This window comes from Nipponia nippon, unplaced genomic scaffold (genome assembly GCF_047370975.1).
Source record: "Nipponia nippon isolate SJK-2023a ecotype South Korea unplaced genomic scaffold, ASM4737097v1 scaffold_6, whole genome shotgun sequence".
Classification (NCBI taxonomy): Eukaryota; Metazoa; Chordata; class Aves; order Pelecaniformes; family Threskiornithidae; genus Nipponia; species Nipponia nippon.
In genome coordinates, this window is record NW_028262380.1 from 13,325,243 (window position 1) to 13,346,707 (window position 21,465).

The 21,465-nt window shown below is 40.1% G+C and overlaps 1 protein-coding gene across 2 annotated transcripts in view; it reads right to left on the reverse strand.

Annotated features, from left to right (window-relative positions):
* Window positions 1–3,124: 3,124 nt before the first annotated feature.
* The window catches only part of TBC1D14 (TBC1 domain family member 14), a 76,310-nt gene continuing 57,969 nt past the window's right edge, over window positions 3,125–21,465 (reverse strand). For both annotated transcript variants that reach the window (XM_087736216.1, XM_087736214.1), the window contains 3 exons: window positions 20,427–20,536; window positions 10,429–10,687; window positions 3,125–6,475 (listed from right to left, as the gene is read on the reverse strand). In XM_087736216.1, the coding sequence (XP_087592342.1) occupies window positions 6,410–6,475; window positions 10,429–10,687; window positions 20,427–20,536 (435 nt within the window). In that variant the 3' untranslated portion in view covers window positions 3,125–6,409. The remainder of the gene's footprint in view (window positions 6,476–10,428; window positions 10,688–20,426; window positions 20,537–21,465) is intronic.

A 21,465-nucleotide genomic window follows, 5' to 3' on the forward strand; every position in this document is an offset into this window, starting at 1 on the left:
CTGTACAACAGACAGACCTGCCTTCTGGGCAGGTCCTAAGGGCTAATTTCCATAGCTGTGGCTGGGAACTGGCGAGCAGCTTACTGCCAGTACCCGAGAGGACCTGCGCACAGCCGGCGTACTCCAGAAGCGCTACATCACTCGCCCATTCTGTAAATATACTTGGCTGCCAAGTTTGCCTTGGTGGTGCGCAAGAAGAAAGGTTTACTACTTTAAGAACTATTTTCATAGTACAAATATATACATAAATCTTATCACTCAAAACAAGAGTTTTTAATTTTTTTGGTCTTTCAGCTTTTACAGTTTTAGGGGGGGCCTCGGCCTTGTCCTCCTTATTCATGGTGTGTGAAGAAGCAGAGTAGTGTAAGCCCATCACCGCTTCAGTCCCCTCTGCAGGGCTAAACTATAGTGTATCAGAATTCCAGAAAAAAAAGACCAAAGAGAAGAGGGGAGGGAGCGACAAACATTTACACATTTATGACTGTACAGCTCCCAGAGCTTTAGTAACGGGAAGCAGCTTCCCCTTTCAAAACAGTATGTGCTTTAAGCTCCAGTTCGTCCATGGCAAACAGTGGCTAGGAGACTGATCTATATCCCTTGCTGCTGCTATTGTAGCATTATTTTTTTTTATTTAAGGCATGGGATGGATGTCAAGATTATAGAAACATCTTGGGCCAGTAAAATGTTAGAGCTCTGACATACTATGTGCTCATTACTGAAGGAACTGCAACTTTGGCAGGCTCCTTACAGGCCATCACTAGCCGATGTGCCCGAATACTGAATCAATCCTACCTAGTTAATTGTTCGTTTCTATGTGTGATAGCACTACTTTGCTTAGACAGACCAGCAATCTTTAGTCCCATTTTTGGCAGTCAGAGGTGGGTATTATAAAGGTGCAGATTTAAGCGTTCAATGGCTGTGAATTTTGCAGGAAAGCAGCCACATCCCAGTGGTAGAAAGTAGGAATGGAGGTGTTTTGGTTTTCCACCACAGGTTGGAATTATACCCTGTGGGACCAGTATTGCTCAGCTGTATGTGAGCTGCTGGTTCTAGTTCCAAAAGAAGTTGCATATGCATTTAAACAAAGTACACAAGTCACTGAATGCACTTATACGGGGATAAAAAGTAGATAAACTTATATAAAGACATTTCTAGGAATGGCTTACACCTTTCTCTTTTAAGTCATCTCTGAACTAGGTTTTCTGAATTGCCTGGATATTTAAAAGACAAAACATAATTAAAGTGGTTATTACATTATTGAAGGTTTAAATCTTGTTCTTTTGTCACAGTGAAGTAAGAGAAGAGACCAATAATTTCTTACTCTTACTGCAATCACGCAGCAGCAGTTTGGCTATACTCTTCTAGGGCCCTTACAGTTCTGCAGAACTATTGCATTAACACAGCAAAACAGTGCAGGCTCTTCTGCAAACAACTGACGTACTCTGCATCTGCAGTAGCTCAAACACTCTATTCATTAAGAGACATTACACAACTAATATTCAAAACCTCTTCACAAAACACCAGTAGATCTACCTCTGTCTGTTGTTGCTGGACAGTAAAAGGAGACAAGTCTCAAAAAAAAAAAAAGAGACACCGAAATCAGTACCTTTCATCCTAAGCCCTGTAACCAAAAGTGAGCTCTTCTCCTGCTGAGAGGAGCTATCACACAAGTCAAGCAGCCTCCTGGGGTTCCATGAAACTGTTTTAATAATAATTAAAACAGTTTAAAAAAATGAATAATAATTAAGGATGATCAGCAGTCATCTCCCAAAGAGAAGTTAGTCTTCCCTGTTTTGACTTCTTAGAAATTCCTGCCAGGAAAATTCTTGCACTTCTTGCTGCTTTTGGCTTAAGACATATAAACCTGCCTTTAACTTTTTAAACACTATTAAGCAACGAATATAGACAGATAAAGGAAGGAGAAGCAGGGGAAGTAAATCTTAGATGCTTTTCATTGCTGCATGTTTGACGTCTGGAGAAGGCAAGAATTTAGGGTGATTTAGGTTGATAGTACATTCCCTGTACTGAATATTTCTACTGAAACAAATACTACTAAGACATTTGCTTACACTTCACACACTGTCTCCATGACTTTTTTCTTAGCACTGAGTTGCTGAGACAACCCACTGCTACCCCAGCCTTCCAAAGCACCCTGAGGATCAAGATCAAAGATTCCTCCATTCTCCTCCTATAAATATAGGAGGACGTTCCATCAGGAAGCAGTAAAAACAAATGTCTTTTTATTTCCTAATCTTATGTGCTGGCAGGCAGGGAAGTATTTCACTTCTCTTCAAACAGATTGGAATTAGTACTGGGAAAACAGGTAAGGAAAGGTCAACCTGGTTTTGAACAATTTTGTGCAACTCCTGTAATATATACAACATAAAGCTCTATCGGTATCCAATTGGTTACGCTTACATAAAGCAATTCTGATTGTACGTTCTAATCCAGTAAATCAAACAGTAAAATACTTCAGCACAAGGGAGAGAGAGACGTGTTTACTGCAGAAACTAGAACCATGGCAGCCAAGTCTTTGACTGCGTTCCCCACATAGTCTTCTTGCACAGGTACTGTCTTCTCTCCCCTGCTTTTAGCTATCTTTTATTTGGTACTTTAACCTCTTTTCAGTTAAGCAAGCAACAGGAAGCTTCTCCACTTCAAGCTCTGAAGTTATGCCTATGTAAGAATTAAATGAATACTGCCTTAAGTTGAGCACAAAAATGCTTTGTGATTATGAAACTTGTAATAAACCAAGATTTCTTCTTTTAAAACAAAGAAAAGATAAGGTGTTCAAGCATTTCGGAGTTCTGCGCATCTCACAAAGACACATATACATCTATTTTTCGTAATAAATTTATCAGATCTCAGACCTAGTCCAGAGAAAGGCATATGAAATGGATTAAACCATGGGCACCATACGTATCAAATCTTCTAAATGTCACATGTAATAACGGGTATTTTAACATGAGAACTTGGAAAGCATCACCAAAAATATCCTGTACCTGCAATACTTAAAATGTCCCGCAGTCCTAATTTTGGACAGACAAAAACTGCTGAAGAAGCCTGTGAAGAAAGAGACAGGTACTTGAATTTTTAATTTCTGAATTACACAGACAATAGGTGATTAAGATAACTTTACATGACTTTATTTAACAAAACCATATATTTACAGTTGAAAAAAGTTCCGGTTTGATACACATATCTAAACAAAACTTGGTAACTACATAAAACCAATTTAAACACGATGTATAGGGGATGTATCAACAGCTCTCTCTATGTCATCCTATATTTAGAACATTCAAAAATAAGCTGTTACAAGGTACCTTTTTTCCCAAATGGAATTCTTTACTAAATGAAATAATGTTAATGATTGATTGCTGATTGAAGTTGCAAAACGGCTTTATTATAAAGTGCAGGTCATACACAATTCCAAACCTGGTTGAAGTTTTCTGGTTTCTCTAATCTGCTGCATGTACAGTGGTAGTTGCAGACTTCTGACGTATTGCAGCATTTTTATTTTTCCTTAAACCCATGAAGAAAAGAAAGTTCGCTTGATAGGAACACTTGCTCAATAAATGAAAATCTCATGCATCATGTTACAGATACTCTCAAGCATCTGAACAATAAAATTGTCAAAATTTTTTATGCAATCCCTGAATTTATTACAGAAATCTTCCTTAATAGCTAATTAAGAGATTTGGTATGCTTCAAGAAACTTAAAAAGCTCAGTGGCAAGTAATTCTATGCCCTTGCTACTCATCTCTGTTTTTATCAAAATTCAAGCGTTACCTTCAAATCAAGTTACTGAGGAGTTGAAACAATTGCATCTTTAGGCAGGTGATTTTTTTTTTTAAATGTATTTTGTTTGAAAACAAACTGTGCAAAGCTCCTTATTGCATTGCTTTTCTTCATTAAAGAACATACCTTATATACACAAAGAAATCATTTAGAAAATATATACATCTTCTAAGAACAGAAAGATCAAATCACAGAACAAAATAATTACATTTGCAAGTAACAAACAGTGCACAAGTGTTGCAGCAGGCCTTTTTCCCACAACTATGCCCATTTTCACTGTTACATTCAACATCTTATTAAGAAGAGAAAAAGGAGAACAGGCTGTCGATGGCTGCAAAGATAGCTAGTGGCTAAAGAATGTATTTTAACCAGACAAATGAGCCACACTTGTAGACTTGGTTTAAAAGGAAATACAAATCTAGTTGCAATGAAGACTTAAATCACAAAGCCAGTTACAGTACCACCTAAAAATGTATACTGAGGAAAAAGTTGTCTCTGTGTTTAATAAACTGTTTAAAAGCATAGTGCAAATGTTTCAGATGGTAGGCCTCTCATATCCTTCATGGAAAGGCATATTTGTTGTAATAATAGAAAAAGTAATATTAAAAAACACTTACTGACCTTCCAGCTTTCTATTGCACTTCAAAGCAATGTAGCATACAAGTACCGGTCATCGAAGGACCAAAGCTATACAAATTCTGGGAGAATTCACATGTGTTTCATATCAGCATCCTGTCTATTTTCAGTAAGTGATGACCTAAAAGTCGTCTCATGGAGGAATTAAGATGGCCAACAAAAAACCACATCTGTTACACCAGGTACACAAATTGGACAGGAAAAGAGGCCAATGAGGTATCAGACTTGCAAGCTGCATTTGCATTACACATCTTCCAAAGTGATGATGAGCACTCACTTACCAGGGAATCTTACTCTCACTGTTTTTAGTATTACAAACTGTCCCCAACAGAAACAATGTTTGTACTAAAGGACAGTATTTTGATTATGTCCCACAGTCCTTTACATTATATGTTGAGTTGAGCAGTGTGCAACTATTATTCTCTTTTTTTTTTTTACTCAGACAATGCCAAAATAATCAGCATAAAACAGACTGAAGAGCACTGGGAAACCGCTGACCATATAGCTAGAGGATTTAGTAACGCCTGTTTACAGTTACCACAAATACTGCTTCAGTTAGTTTCCCTTTTCAATGATCGTCATTATTTATAAAATAGATTTTACACTATACACTATGCAATAAACATTCTGGTAAATCAGAGGCACTCACGATTCACAGTGCAACATTCATCTGAATGCGAAGGGGATCTAAGCTGTAGAACAGTTATGCAACCACAATTTGCCGTCTCTGTAACTTGCTCCCATGTATTAGTGGTTGGATAAAACGCTAGGAAATGACAGCTTGTACTTACCCTGACAGTATTTGTCTGGCACATCCCCCAGCTTCTTTCACTTGTCACTACATACAGATCAGCTCCACATAACGCTTTCCCAGCGTTATGTGGCAGCAGCAGCTTCAGGAGATCCCACATAACCTCTCCTTCTCGGCAGCAATGCTGGCTCACAGAACTTCTCCCCTACACCCTTCCTCCTCAGTTTTGCCAGTGAGCAGAGCTGGGTTTAACGTAACTATAAAATTGCTTTTAACCACTTCTCAATTTATCTGCTCAGCCCACAGTTTTATCGGCACGACTGGAGAGGCGGTACAGGAATAAGTAGCTGGTAGGCAAGAAAACCCCAAAACAGCACTGCCCGAGAAGAGGGAAACATGGAAACGTACATTTAGTAGTACGTGACCCTATGTTTAAACAGAGGAAAGAGAGTACAACTGGGAAATGATGCCAGCTTAATATTAGAAACCCCCCGGTGAGTTTGGAATCTAGTTTGATTAATGGAACTTCTTCCATATGCATCCAGATTGGAAACATAGATTTCCATGGCATCCTGAAGAACAGTTGGTTTTGCACTGCTAGCGTGAGTTCTTTTCCAAGTTTACTTTCTACTTAACTTTTTTTCATTAAAGAACGGAATGTAGTTCCATGTCTACACAATTTCTTTGGTAAATGGGACTCACAGCCTATAAAACAAGAAGCATTTTTAAAAAAATGGTCCTTACATCATTTAACTATAAATTCCAGCACCAGTTATTTAAAATCCAGATCCAGCTACTGTTACGGGTATGGGAAATACAACCTGCCTAAGAATGAAACTGGGGAATAGCTTTCAAAGCAACAGACATTGCCCAGTCTTTTAAAACATCAAAGAAAAAAAATTTTAAAACCCTTAATATTGTTTAGTTTCACTGCCCTCATCAGAAGTACAGAATGTGTAATGCTGTCCACAGCAAATGCTCATTCCACTAGAAGTTTAAGGCTAAGCCTAGGTTTCACTTATAAGGATTTTATCCTCCGATTACTTTCCTTCCTTCCTCCCCCACTGCCTTCTCTGTTTTCCTCTCTCCCCCTTAAGGCTATCCAACTACTAAACAAAACTCTGAAATAACACTTTGATTTGCAGGCTCATACATGTCAAACGGTACTCAATACTTTTGCTACTGTAGCTCTTTTCCCTTGAGTCACTGGAGGCAATCGTAGTTCTAACGTTTGAGTGAAGGACTTCCTTTTTCCATTTCCCGGTTATCTTTCTGCAGAGCAGCCAGTATCTAGACGTTTCAAGGAACGAGAGAGAAAAAAGTATTAGATTTAAAAAGTGACTCAATAAATCACTGTCTGAAGAGTTTCCAATTGAATTATCTCTGAGCAATACTATTTTAACTATTAAATGTAATCAAATTTAGAGAACCTCTCCACTGATGGAGACCTCTCCCGTAAGTTCTTGTGGCATGGTAGATACAAATGGATTTAGCCAAGGTTTAAACTCTGTCTCCCCCCAACACACACTTTTGAAGCCTGGAGATGAGATTCTTACCCAGACTACACAAGTCTAGCAATATTAAAGGGTGCTGCCTGAGGGGAAGTTATAATTCTCAAGATAACTGGACTGTCTAAAAACGCGGCAAGTGAGCAGCCTGAGCAGTACGATATTATCTAAGAGTTCAGACCAGAATTACCTTAGCGCTGACTGGTGCCTGTCTAGAGCATGTCACTGCCTCCAGATCTGCTTACATCTTTTTCTGGAGCAAAAAGTCCGCATTTGCATCCACACTGAAAATTTGTATTTCCTGTTATCCGATGCACAATTTTGTTTTGTTAGCCCTCACGTAGAGGGCGCAACGATAGCCAGTTTCTCATGCTGCTTAATGCGCTCCCTGCCCTATAGCTAGTCTCTGCCGAAGAAGTCCAGCAGCATCCCCAAGAATCACCCTGGAATTGGATGTACTGAGGGACACTTCATCTCAAAGAATTGCAGTTACGAGTAAGCAGCCTTCCTTTCTCTCTCTGACCAACTTCAAACCAACGTCTGCACCATCAGAATTAACAGGAGGTGGGTCTAGATCGCTCATAGGGGCAATCACACAACACTGCCTACGCTTCCATGCAAAAGCATCCGTAGCTGTTGCAACAAGAGTTCAGCATGGGTCCAAACAGAGCCACAGCTGGCTGGTCAGCAATTTCTAGAATTGGAGAGAGACTTCACAGTGAGGTTCTCTTCACAGAGATTCAGGGTAAATCAATAGCTACTCAATCAAATGGCGTCATGAGAGTTTCATGTGCCACAGTAACAATGTTGTTGGTGGAAAAAAGTTAACCTTTTTAAGGAACCAGAAAATGGCACCAAAATACTGACCCAGAAAAGCAGAAAAACATAGACATTAAGCCGACTAACAGAGTTCAGATTCTTTAGTTATTTGGAAAACTTTATGAAGCTAAGATGTGAAGCATAGAGATTGCAGAAATGCTAAGCCCACAGTCTAGTCTGTTCCAGCATCTCTCCTTCTCTGCTGTTGATGGCAAGGCGGCGGGTGTATCAACAGCCACTCACATTTCAGACTAAGGCTGTTTTGGCACAAGGCCCTGGAGTTCTTTGTAGGTAATTCCAGAAGAAAAACAGAGCTTGCAGGTTTCCTACTGATAACCAGAGCACTTGTTATCAGAAGGGAGGTGTCTGTGGTTGACCAGGACTCCTTTCAGTCTTTAGTTTCCTGATAACGTTGTCAGTGACCAAAGGAAAATGGAGTGAGATGGAAAACATAAACCAACTCGCCTGATGGGGGAACCAGGACTGTGGGATCCAGATTCATAAGCAGCCCGTAAGATTTCAGAGGAGGTCCTACATATATCATCACGCCAGAATGTGACCCACAGGATACCAGCACCATAATTACCATGGTACAGCAAGATGAAAGGTTCAGTAAGCTGGTGTTTTTCTGAATGCCAAATACACTTACTGTCGAGATGTGCAGATGAATTTGACCAAATATACTCCTACAAAGAAGCAGTACCTCAAGCTCTGCTGCTTGCTTAGGCAGTGCAGTTACTATAACCAAATGAGATGATGCTAGAGACGGGAACACAAAGCCCACTTTTCTAAGCTCAAGAGCACTCTGTATCCTCTGGGAACTGCTGCCCCTGGTCAGTCAGTCCACCTAGAATTTATCTTAAAAGCAGTGCATCCCTCACAAAGGACATTCATTTTGCTACTTTGAAAAGGTTATTTCCCTACAGAAAACACATGGATACTACAGCAAAGCATCTGACTCCTACAACAATAGTCAGAAACAATTATCCAGCTAGGGAGCATCCTAACTGCAGCCACACTTCTCAAGCATATTGTGTGGGTGCGTGCTGCCGCAGCCCCAGCACTGCTACGAGTCTACCTGTGTAACCAAGTCACACGCTACCAAAAGCCTGCCTGTCCTAGAACTGCAAAGTTCAGGTTTCTGACTCCAAACTCCTCCTGGTGAACTTTAAAAACCTGAAGAGAGATAAGAGGTCATCACAGGTAGCATCCTAGTAATAGAAAACATAATCCCATACACTCTTGGTCTTGTTAATGTTTCTAGGTTGGTTCCAACAGTGGTATCTCAGTGACTGAGGAGTCCCAGTAAGTACATGACGTGAGCAAACTCATAGCCCCTACCCGCTTCTGGCTTGGAAAAGGATGGCAAGCTAGAGAGCGAAGAGGCTTTCCTGATGGAAACCTACTCAGCAATGGGAATACCTAGTGAAGAAAGCAAGCTGGTGCATAAGTCAAGATAGGTAAGAGGTCAGCCAATACCAGCCCTACCGTGTGCTACCTGTGTTTTGAGCTCTATCTGCACCACAGTTCAGCAGCTCTTTTTCTTCAGTTTGCCACAACAAGCGAAAACAATTGGAAATTCCAGCGCAGTCAGAATGACATGAAGCTGATGGAGACACTGAGGAAGACTGCTTGGGCTCGGTTACTTTGAAGTCTTCCTCCTGTTGTGATAATCACCACTAAACCTTCAGAGGTGTCAAAAGACTGAAAACCACTGGCTAAGCAAGCCTATTACTTGGGTGACTTGGCAGAGTAGGACTACTATCTCCCCTGCTCTGCAAAGGAAGCAGTAGTAGGCTGAGAGTTGATTTGGTACGTGATCCTCATCCACACAAGACATGTTCAAAGAAAGTGAACCATCTGAACAGGGAACAAGACTGGGAGGTTACTTGTAGACATTGCTGGCTGTAAAATGTTCTTGAGGATAGAGACAAAGCTGGATCTGTACTAGCAACTTACAATCAACACCAGAAGGTAAATGCAAAAGAAGCTGTGAGGAAAGCCGTGTCAGGGAGGAAACACTGGCAGCGTGCTGCTCTTAGCCGGGCAGCGCAGTTTGTGCTCCCTCTTATACACAAGATAAGGCTCAGAAGGCTACAATCTAATCCTACTGCTAAGGTTAGAAATCCTCATCTCAAATAGCAAGCTGGCAGCATGTTCCTCGCCCCCCCCTCCCCCAATCTACAGGCAGACGATCACTCCAGGAAAGAACCGTAAGCTCCCATAACCATTACGTTTAACAACACCTTTCAGTTTCGCTGCAAAAAAGAATGGCTAACTGGGCAGAGCTCTATTACAGCATGTTTCATGAAGCAGGCTGTTTTACTACTTTGAAGGAAAAAAAAAAATGAGTTTACACTCCAAATGCTATGGAGTACATTTGACCTAACTCTTCAGCATGATGGCTGTTACAGCAATGAGACTACAATTTTTGAAGTAAAGGCTTCAGTGATAAATTCCAGTCAAGAACTCAGAGATGTATTCATTTCTTTACAGCCCAAAATTACGCAAACTAGGTCCTCAAGGATATTAAGATAACGACTGTATGATGATGTGTCCTGACAAATTGTCGTCTTCTCCCAAAGAGTGAATTTCTGCTTTTAAGTATCAACTTGTAATACTGCTAGCAGCCTTTGTAATTAATAAGTTTAAAAAGTCGTATGATACTTTACTTCATCGAATCCACCCAACATTTCAATTTTGAATGTTGAACGAGCTCTTCCTTTCAAGAGGAGAAAAAGCTCAGGGAATCCACTCACCTGAATATATACTAAAAGCATGAAGTGAGCTACGTAGTCCTACCTACCTATAAAATCGAGCACTAGCTCTGCTAAAACATCCTTCCAGATGTTGCCAAACCCCATTTTCATGAGTACAATACAATCACCTGTTATCAAAGATCAACATCCTCTTTACCTGAGCCCACTTTTTGTTTCTACTTTGCATCTGAATGGCAGCAATAGATATGAAGAATTCTTCTGAAGGCAAGTCCTCTGGTAGCTTTGTTAAAAACTGGGCTATATGAATGAAGTCCATTTTGGTCAAAATATCTTCAAAAAGTTTTAATATTCCCAGGGCGGTACGGAATAAGAACTCTTCTCCATCACGGCAGAACACATCCCAGACACGACATGCCAAGTCTAGCGGCAAAGATTTGCTGTATAATGTGAATATCCTGTAAAACAGAGTAAAATTTTCAGAGTTACTGCACAAGAAAAATGTCTTGGATACTCACAGAAGTACACAGACCAATTATTAGTTGAGTTTGAGGCTTCTCAAATATTTGTATCTTAATACCTTTTTATTTCAGAAGTACTTCTATTAGTTGCTGCACAGCAATACATGAAACAACATAAAAATGTACAACAGTTAAGGCATCTTGCTATCAATCTGGGTCTCCAAGTACAATTTTCCCAGATCGCACCAGCAGAAAAAAAAAAAAAACCAAACATACATGGTTTTATGATGGACATGCACTGGCCAGAGGTATAATCAAAGGCATATTTAATCATCACTTCAGAGCTGAGGATTGATGCAGTTTTAGTGGTGAGACCACAAAAAGTTGAATTTTAAGACATACTGCAAAGGGAATTTTGTGGATCAGATGAAGGAGATGTGTAAAATTAACTCTGTGTTCCAGGCCTGATTGACTGGCAAAGTAAAAACAGCACAAGTTTTGGAGAAAAGATCAGTTTAAACTCTAGTGAGTTGAGAGAAACACGCAAGATGTCCAGAGAGAATGCAGAGATAGGTGTGATAAGATGGTGGCTCAGCGTGCTTGAGCAGATGTGATCCCCAAAGAGTAAAGCTAACAGCAGAAGCAAGAACCTCGCCCCAGTTGCTAAAACTGCATTTTCATTAACTGCCAAGAGCACATTTCTTCCTCCATCAAAACACTGACAGCCTTGCAGCCAGGAACACCAAGATGCTCCCTACTCCCTCCTCTATCCAACACTTCACTGCAAGGCAGAACAGTTTTCATTGCCACTAACAATGTCATAACAGCAAGTGAAGAAAACTAAGTTTCCTGGAATCACGTTATAGTATATACAGGAAGAAAGTTACAGTGATTTTTTCCTTCAGAACATATAGAGAGAACATTTCTCCACAGATGCACTGCATAAAAGATCTCTGTAAACTGCAAAAAAAAAAAAAAAAACCTCTGTAAAACTGCAAAAAATTCTTTCTCCGGCAGAGGTCAGCAAAGCCTCAAATTTAAATAAATCCTTTCCACATCTTTTAGTACAAAATTTCTTTTCAAGTATGCTGAATTGAACAGTTGTTCTCTTCTGTTTAAGACTCCCCCCTATCCCCTTCAATTTTTTATTTAGGAAGTTCGGGTTTACATTAAAATAATACAATGGAACAGATGCATACACACACACACGCACACACATACAGGTCTATAATATGAATGAATTTATTTTCACTGCAAATTCTAATAATCAAAGGTTTTCTGCAGTATCTGCTTTTTACTACATAAGATTATTTGAATGATGTGTCATCAAGTATCCGGCTTCTCTGTCAATCAGTGCACTTTAGGAAAATGGGAAAATATATTCATTGTACAAGCAGCAAGACGAGACTAAACCATTTGCAGAAATTCAGGTGACAAGTAAATTGCAGGTTTAGGATCCTTAGGATTTTACTTTTTTCTATTTCTACATCTCATTACAATGTTTTTATAACCAGTGGAAAACGTTTAAATTCTGTTCTCCAAAAAGCTAAATCCGAAGTACAAAAACAAGCAAATGAGAGGTAGAGTCTGGGATAAAAAAAAAACCCCAGTTGTTCATGTATGTATTTTACATACATACTTGAATGTGTAAGAATAGCACCATACAAGCCCCTTCTTTGGGTTACTGGCTGATCATGCATTGCAGACTTTGTATACTCTTTCAGCATTTTTGTACAGTCACATGCCATATGAAAATGTCTTGCTACAGAACACTTACACAGCAGAATTAAGACTTTTTGTCTATACGCACACACGCACAGGAAACAGCAACAGCTTTTCCATTGAAAAAGAACAGTCTAATAGGAAGCAATTCAACTGAGTCCTTTCCTGGTCACGAAGTAGCAGGCAAACACTCAGCCAGAAATTAGTCCTGGTTAAAGGTAAGTAACAATACCTATTTTTTTAATCCGGTTTTATTCCCAAAAGCTATTATTCTGTCATGATTCAGACCTAACCTGAATCACCCACGTGTACTGAATCTGCAACTATGCAGAAAATTAACTGTCAGAAGAAACAGTCAGAACTATTTATTAGAACACTACTTTTTGTAGGAGAAGATTTACTAGCATCGAAAAAGCTGTCACATCAAATAAGGTATTTGACATTGATCTCTTCATAATTTGGAAGGAAGCGCAATTTGCAGGAAATTCGCAAGGCAATTAACTTTCATTAATACTAGCATGGAATTAAATGCATCAAGGCCTAAGAACAGAGACTGGGCCCCCTACAGTAAGCAATGAAACAACAGTAGGAATCGTTACTGCTCAGAATGGATACAGCACTTGCTCCCTTCAAACATATCCTACTGAAAGACATTTCTTTATTAGACATCTGAGCTACTTGTCTGAAACCCAGCTGAAATTTATTATAATAATAAAGCAGCTGCTAGACTAAGACAGTTACAGCAGCAGCTCTCAGCAGCACTAGCACACTACTTGCACATCATCTGCTCTCGCTGTGCTGCAGGACGATTTTCTGTCTGCAGCTCTCTTCCAACTCACTGGAAGTCCAGGTACAGACAACACAGCTAACCAGCACAGAGACGTCCAGTGTCAGAGTAACATAAATGCAGGCTACTGGCCGCTATCTGTTTGGAAGAGGGGAAAAAACCCATGAAGTACCAGATGCTCCTGCTCCTCCCAGCCCTGCTTATGATAGAAGTGTACTTTGAGGTAGATGCGTGAAATCCTGGCTGGTTTGCTACTCACAGGGAAAGCATATGACCATAACGTTATCAAGAAAGCAAAGCACTGTTACCATGATAATCGCAGGCTCTGTGTTTTCTTTCCTTTGTTCCTGCCCCCCCCTTTTTCTTTCTATTTTAATTAAAAAGTCTTAGTAAGATATTGTTACCAACAGCGATGAAGACCGGTATGCCAGATTTTGGACTGACAACTCGCGCACAACGCTGATGCAAACCAGATCTTATATAATCTCGCACTACACATTCTTTTCCCATGTCTGTAACAGCACAAAAATATTTCTGCAACTTCTGAGTTCAGTTGTGGAAACTGATGAACTCATTCACCTTTTAAAGTTATTCTTGGATCCTCCCTCCTTCATCCTGGTACTAATTTTTAGTTGTTATATTTTTTATCAATTTCAGCTACATCTGCTTTGAGACAAAGACTGTATCTTTTTAAGTGTTCTTGCATTATTCTGTAGTGGCATCTCTGTTCTTATTAGCACCTTTAGAGTTATTGCAACTGTTGGCAAGAGTTCTAGTACAATTTTAAAATCATTACAGTTGAAAGAAAAGTGGAAGTATTTATTTTGTTTCTTATTAGGAAAAGAAGAACTTAAATATTATGTACTATACAATACTGACTGCAACAGAGCAACTTCCTAGCACTCAGCAAATCTGATTGCATTGTAAAATATATCAATATAATACAAATACTGTGTGAGTTTCTGAGCAATTTCCAACCAGTCAGAAGCACCCAAAAAGCCCTGCTCTCTCACGTGGGAGTACTACACAGCACTGCAATATTTCACTTGATGAGCACACCGTAAATTGGGCTGAAGACTGTGATCTTTTGGAGTCCAGTAATAACTTCAATTCAAAAAATCAGGATGTCACTAGAGACCTTTGGACAGAATTACAGTCCATTTTTTCTTTGGAAAAAGGAGGCATACATTTAAAGCATCATCTTGGGCTTAATTTTTTTGAGGGGTGGAGAGTTACTGGCATGACATGGACTATGTTTTCTTTCATGTAACAGATAGCAAGCTTATAAACACTTCACTGGAAGTGCCCACTACAAACATCCCCCCAAAGTGGCTTGGACCTTTATCATAACAAGCAAATGGTGTCAATAGAAACTTTGTGCTCACGGAGCACAATCACAGTCAATGTAACACTAAAGAACCACTGATCAATCCACCAGTACAAACAAAGCCCTTGGCTATAATTATTGCCAAAATCATTTTTCTGAGTAGGGATAAAGAGGTGTTTGTATAGCAGCAGCAGGCCATAAATAGACAGCACGCGTCCTTTGCGAATCCACATTCTGCTCTGCTCACAAGAGCCTGCGGTACATCAGCTGACAGAGCGGAGAGGCCAAAACTGGGCTATTCAGACACGCTGTTCCCCCCTGTTGTCTGTGAACCTGACTGCACGTTGCTCTTTGCAGTTGTCTCACACTTGATTCCCTTTATATTCCTCAAAAAAAGTAAAAACCTGTCTAGCTTTTGAATTCTTTCCCTGAGATGTATCAGTTGGAGTTTGGGCTTGAGGCACATGGGTCCTTTTTAAAAGAGATGCCTAACTTCTGGCAGGTATCCACTGATAATCATGCCACTGTACCTTTTAATTAAATTCCTAAGTCCTCATCATTTTCCCATCACAGAAAGCAGTGGTGGAACTGAACTGGCAAGGGGGGCTCCCCTCCCTAAATCCTCTACCAGCCCCAAGAAAACCCAAAGCAGCACTGCATCACCTGCATAGCTGGGCCCATCTATATGCACAGCATGTCTTTTTCTTGGAACATATCCCTTCAAAAATGATTTAAGCATACCAATTTTACTGGCGTTCCCTGCGGCACTGGTTACAGGAAGCAGCACAAAGGAGACCAGTTGAGTCCACTGTAATTGCGGCAGGAGCAGGAGGGTTTCCCAGCAACTGGTCTGTGCAGCACTGGCTACTGGAGCCCTCCCAGGGCTGGCACCAGCTGAGATTTACTGCACACATGCCTGCACAGTAACCATGCCAGCCACCAGAATAGCAGCAGGAATCCCTTTGGAGCTCAGAACAAACGTGCATTTAAATAAAACTAATGTTGTTAGAGCAAGGCTGTCTCATAGAGATTTTTCTACCTACAACCAAAAGGTCTGTCTATTTAGAGCAACACTGTACCACATTCTTCCCTGACTTTAAACACACTGAAACCACATCCTTATCTTTCCGGAACCAGATCTGTTTTTAACAGAGCAATATCTGTACTACAGCAAATTCACTGTCAGCCACGAGCCACAGGCAACCTTATAAACACCACTTTCCAAAGTCCTTAGCTTTAATAGTTACTCACTTGTGAGAACACAGACCCACCTGATTTTTTCTTACATCTTTTCTATATTACTTCCTGGAAGTAATGGAAGGACAGCACATATAAAGTCCAGCTCACTAAGTTTCCAGTGGCCATTCAAAAAAAAAAAAATAAATCTCAACTTGCTTTCTACAGGATCAAAATTTTAAAGTAGAAAGTATATATATGTATGCACACACACATACGTATACATGTACTTACATACACATGCACATACACATATATATTTAAATATTATACCTAAGTCTAACAGAGTTAAATAGCAACTCCACTGTCTAACAAAATTAAAGACAGAGTGGGACAAGCTGTCTAGCTCAAGACAAGTGTGAGAAAAGTTTAATATAGGATTGGGCAGGACTACCCTAACTAGCCTACATTCCTGTGCAAGATCATAGGGTTGTGACTGTCTAGGGATGAGGAGGAACACAGGAAATTGTCCTTGGGATTAAAATAAACAGCTTTAATATGGATGCAGGTAGTCAGCAAGAAGTGCTAAGGGTTGTCAGTCCATTGGTACAAGGACCTTGAGAAGCACCACCCACAATCACTCCTGACAGAAGTTTCTTTCAAATGCTCTTAACAATGCCCACAGAAGGAACGAAAGGGGGGTCTGACGTGCCCCACACACTCAGACTTCAACACTTCACTTTTTGCTCATAACTCAGTCTTTTTTTTTTTCTTTTTTCTTTTTTTTTTTTAAACCCATAAATGTGCTCAGAGAGAACAACTGATCACATAAATGTTTACTCAAGAAAATACAATAAAGACTAGTCTATCAAAGCAAAATTGCTGAGAGGAATGTAAACCTTCAACCTTTCATCAAAACAGTCTTTCTCTAAATCTCCAATTTCAGTGTTGTTCCTCAGGATTTCTTCTTTACAATGTAAAGCTCGAAGTTAGACAACAGAGCGATGTTAACATGCCTGCCCCACGAAGACACTCGTTTTTAGTCTTTCCTACATTAAAAAAAAAAAAAATCACCTTATTTAGGACAGCATGATATTAAACTAGTAATCCACTGAAAAGATGATAACCTGGGGATTTTAATGTCTATCCAGTTATTCTCCAGCATGTTTACAGTATTCCTGTTCTGATACCCCTTTTATTCAATTGCTTCCTCCACACACAGGCTTTTCAAAACATTGTCTGAGTCAATATAATTTCAACATCTTTCCTCTTATCATTGAACATACCAGCCTCTGCTCTCTTCCTTCCCCTTCTACCCTATCCCAGTATTTTTCCTAGCATCTTCCTGCTCTATGCAGAGATCTCGTTCAGTTTAACATTCTCAGTCTTCAGGCATGAACATCCTTCCGATGGTATTTCTCCCATCAAATGTTAGGAGAAATGAGCCTGTCCATTACACACCCCCTCATTCTACTACTCATGTTGCATTACAATTTAATCCTGGTGTAAAAGTCAAGTCAAACAAAGTCCATGCTACACTATCCTCTGTGCAAGAGGCATATGAAAATCAAGGAACTCAAGCAAAGGCAGCAGGGGGCCCGTATGGATGAACGAGAACCGCCTGACAAAACTGAAATATAAAAAGCAAGCATACAAGAGGCTGAAGGAGAGGCAGACAACCCTAGAGAAATAGAGAGACATTGTCTGAACATGCAGGGAAGGGGCTAGGAAAGCCAAAGCCCATCTGGAGTTGAATCTGGCAATAGATGTTAAGGACAATGAGAAGGGCTTTCCAGAGGTACATCAGCAGAAAAGCAGACTCAGGAAAACACGAGCCTGTTGCTGAACGGGGCAGGGTACATGGTGACAAAGTACATGCAGAAGGCTGTGGTACTCACTGCCTTCTTCATCCCAGCCTTTGCTGAGAAGACTTGCCTCAGGAATCCCAGGTCCTCCAGACCAGTGGGAAAGCCTAATGCAAGGAAGCCCTACCCTAGGTGGAGGAGGATCACATTAGGGAACACTTAAATAAACTGTGCATACAGGTGCTGAGACCTGGTGAGACAGACACGTGAGTGCTGAGGAAACCGTCTGGTATCATTGCGAGGCCACTCTAAATTCTCTCTGACAGGTGCCGGTGATCAGGGGAGGTTCCTGAGGACTTGAAGAAAACAAATGTCACTCCTATGTTCAAGAAGTAGGATCCAGGGAACTACAGGCTGGTCAGCCTCACCTCTATCCCTGGGAAAGTAATGGAAGAAAAATTCCTGGAGATCATTTCAAAACATATGATGGACAAAAAGGTGACTGGGAGAAGTCAGTATGGATTTATGAAAGCAAAATCATGCCTAACCAACCTGATAGCCTTCTACAATGAGATGACTGGCTTGGTGGATGAGGGGAGGGCAATAGATGTTGTTTATCTTGATGTTAGCAAGACTTTCAATGCTGTATCCCATAAAATACTTGTTGATGAGCTGATGAAGTATGGATTAGATAAATGAACAGTGAGGTGGACTGAAAACTGGCTGGAACTGCCAAGCTCAGAAGGTTGTCATTAGTGGCATGAAATACAGCTTCATGCCAAGTCACTTGTAGACTAGTCCCGAGTCTGATACTCATTCAATACTTTTAAACATCTTCATTCAGGACCTAGATGACGGGTCAAAACTGTACCCTCAGCAAGCCTGCAGGTGATACAAAACTGGGAGGAGGGGTCAATACACCACTCCATAGGGAACTTGAGACACTGGAGAACCGAGCTGATATGAGTCTCAAAGTGCAACAAAAGGAAATGCCAAGTCCGGCACCTGGGGAGGAAATAAGCCCAGGCACACAGGAAGCCAACAGGCTACAAAGCAGCTTTGCAGAAAAAGACATGGAGGTCCTGGCGGACAACAAGTTGAATGTAAGTCAGCAACATGCCTTTGCAGCAAAGGATGTCCACCAGCTCCTGGGCTGCATTAGGAACAGCACTGCCAGCAGGCCAAGGCGGGTCAACCCTCCTCAGCACTAGTGAGCCAGCTCTGGGCTTCCCAGTACAAGAGAGACACGGATAGACTGGAGAAAGACCAGATTGCCATTAATACAATTAAAGGCTTGGAGCATCTGATACATAGGGGGAGGCTGAGAAAGCTGGGACCGTTTAGCTGGGAGAAGAGATGGCTCGGACCTAAATGTGTAAAAATACTTGATAGGAGGATGTAAAGAGGACAGAGCCAGACTCTTCTCAGCTGTATCCAGTGAAAGGACACAAACCAATGGGCACAAATTGAAATACAGGAAATTCCATTTAAACGTAAGAAAATAAAAAACTTCTTCACCGTGAGGGTGGTTAAACACTGGAACAGGTTGCCTGCAGAGGTTGTGGAGTCTCCATCCTTGGAGATGTTCAAAACCCGACTGGACAAGCTCCTGAGCAACCTGCTCTAGTTGACCCTGCTTTGAGCAGTGGGTTTAGACTAGATGACCTCCAGAGGTCCCTTCCAATGCCCCAGCAATTCTATGATCCTACGAAAACTCACATATTCACACTCCTAGCTGTTGGACTGGACTGAATTAATTTAAATGGTTTTCTGTCTAATGATCAGGAACATGTTCAGTGCTAACAACTAGGTCTTAACGATTACCAGGGTACTGAGAGCTTGGTTCAGGTAGAATTGCATTAACAGTACACGTTTTCCAAAATAAAAAGTTATTAATCTCAGAAAAAAATGCCGTTACTACTGGGAATTTCATCTTTTACTGAAGGTATTTAGTCAGATACCTGACAACAGGAGAAGTCGTCAACAATTGAAGGGCAAATCTGTTTTTCACAAAAAAGATTTCATATCATCCTGAAACTGACAACAAAGTCTGGCTGAGAAGAGACATTTTACCTGCCCCAAACCAAAGCCTCATAGGCACAAATGCAAATACTCAATTTGGAGTGCCTTATACCACACTGAAATTTGGCAGGCATGCAAATAAGATCCCTGTCTTCTTTCCTCTCTAAGGAAAAAGGTTCTAATTACACTAGAACTAAAAAGGAAGGCAGTTTCACCAAATAAAAAGATTGTAATTGCCTGTCTGTGAAGTGGAATAGCTGCAGTAATTAAAAACATGCTAATGCCCTTTGGCTATTCAATTGGACTGCGTCAAGATCAGTTTTTAAACAACCTGTACTGGGATCCTGTGGACAGGATCTGGGACCACCTAACATATAAATGAGATACTGCCCAGGAGCCATAGTTCATCCTGCCAAAAGCCTAGGTTTGCTTTTCTGTAGCTTCTAGCTTTTTGTTGTATGGATAGAAAGACTACGTTTTAACTACTCCTCCTGTTCTGTGCAAGAGGACAAACCATAACTTTCGAATGCAAGACTAGCAGTACTGTCTGGATATACACCCCTGGTACACACCTGCACATAAAAGTAGAAAAACTAACATATTTTCTCAGAAGATCAATCCAAATACACACTAAACATGGATAAACAGTGCTATACAGCTGTATTTCAAAATAAGCTTCAAACTCAACAGAAGTACAATAATAAAGGTTAGACAAACGTTAAACATCACAGAAGTATGTGGGAATAACTTGGATTGACAAACTCCAGTACTGAACAAAAGATAAAGCCTTTATCTTAAAAGAATACTAAACCAGGTAAGAACATCCAGCTTCTGTCATGAATACTGACATGGAGCTATATACTAGTATGCACATTAATTATACTTTCAACATCTTACCAATCAATAAGATAGATGTCTGGAGTTAAGTTATTTTTTTTGAAGTGAGCAAATAACTTTGGCAGATTTTCTTCAAAGAATACCTCAAATGCGGCAAAGTAAGTCAACATCTGGGAAAATACAATGGGGAGAAAAAAGCAGTTAGCTGTATTAACAGGCTTAAATGTATTATCCGTTGTTAGATTAATGCTCTTCAAAAACAGGATTGTATGAATTACATGATACAATACAAAAGCTAAACATTTACATGAAGGACAGCATCTGCAAGCACACAGAGTTTAAGATCCACCCTAAATACTGTTCTCATACTAAACAATATAATTATTGTTTTGGGTCTTGGCCAGCTTCCTTTGGAAAGAAAAATATCAGCAGGAGAGAAGTTATTTGCTGATTTCTCAAAGTAATTATGATAACAGAAAGGTGCTTTATGCTTGTGGCAGTAATTCAATATTACACTGAATGAAATCCAAGGCCCAATGGATTATAAAATGAAATACAGAACTAAAATAATTTAGTAGTCCAAAGCAAGAGTGAAGTGTCCAGTTGGCTCTAATCATAAATCATATTCTAATACCAAAGCTTCTTTTATACCATATGTTTTAAAATGAGATTATAGCATTTCTATTGCAAAGAGGGAGAGATGAAGTTCACACAGAAAAGCCAAAGATCGAGACAAAACACCTGTGCAAGAGAAACAGATCGTAACTCCCATCTGATACTGTAACCCCTTTTAACATGAAGACTTTCAAGTTATTTGAAAATTTGAATACTTAGGTCATGTTTCATAATGGACATCATGGAAAATCTTCCAATCCAACTAAGAGTTAAAACCAAAGGCTTTTTAGCTCCCCCCCGCCTTGTCCTCTTAATACTATACGGGGAAAAGTTAATCAAAGTCCTTGAATGATTCAGTAATTTTAATTACAATATCCCAATGAAAGCAATAAAGAACGGCTGTAATTACTTCAAAGTATGAGTTGTATCAGCATGCTTCTCCCCAAAAGCCCATGACAGTAATGGGAAAAGAGGAGCCTTTTGG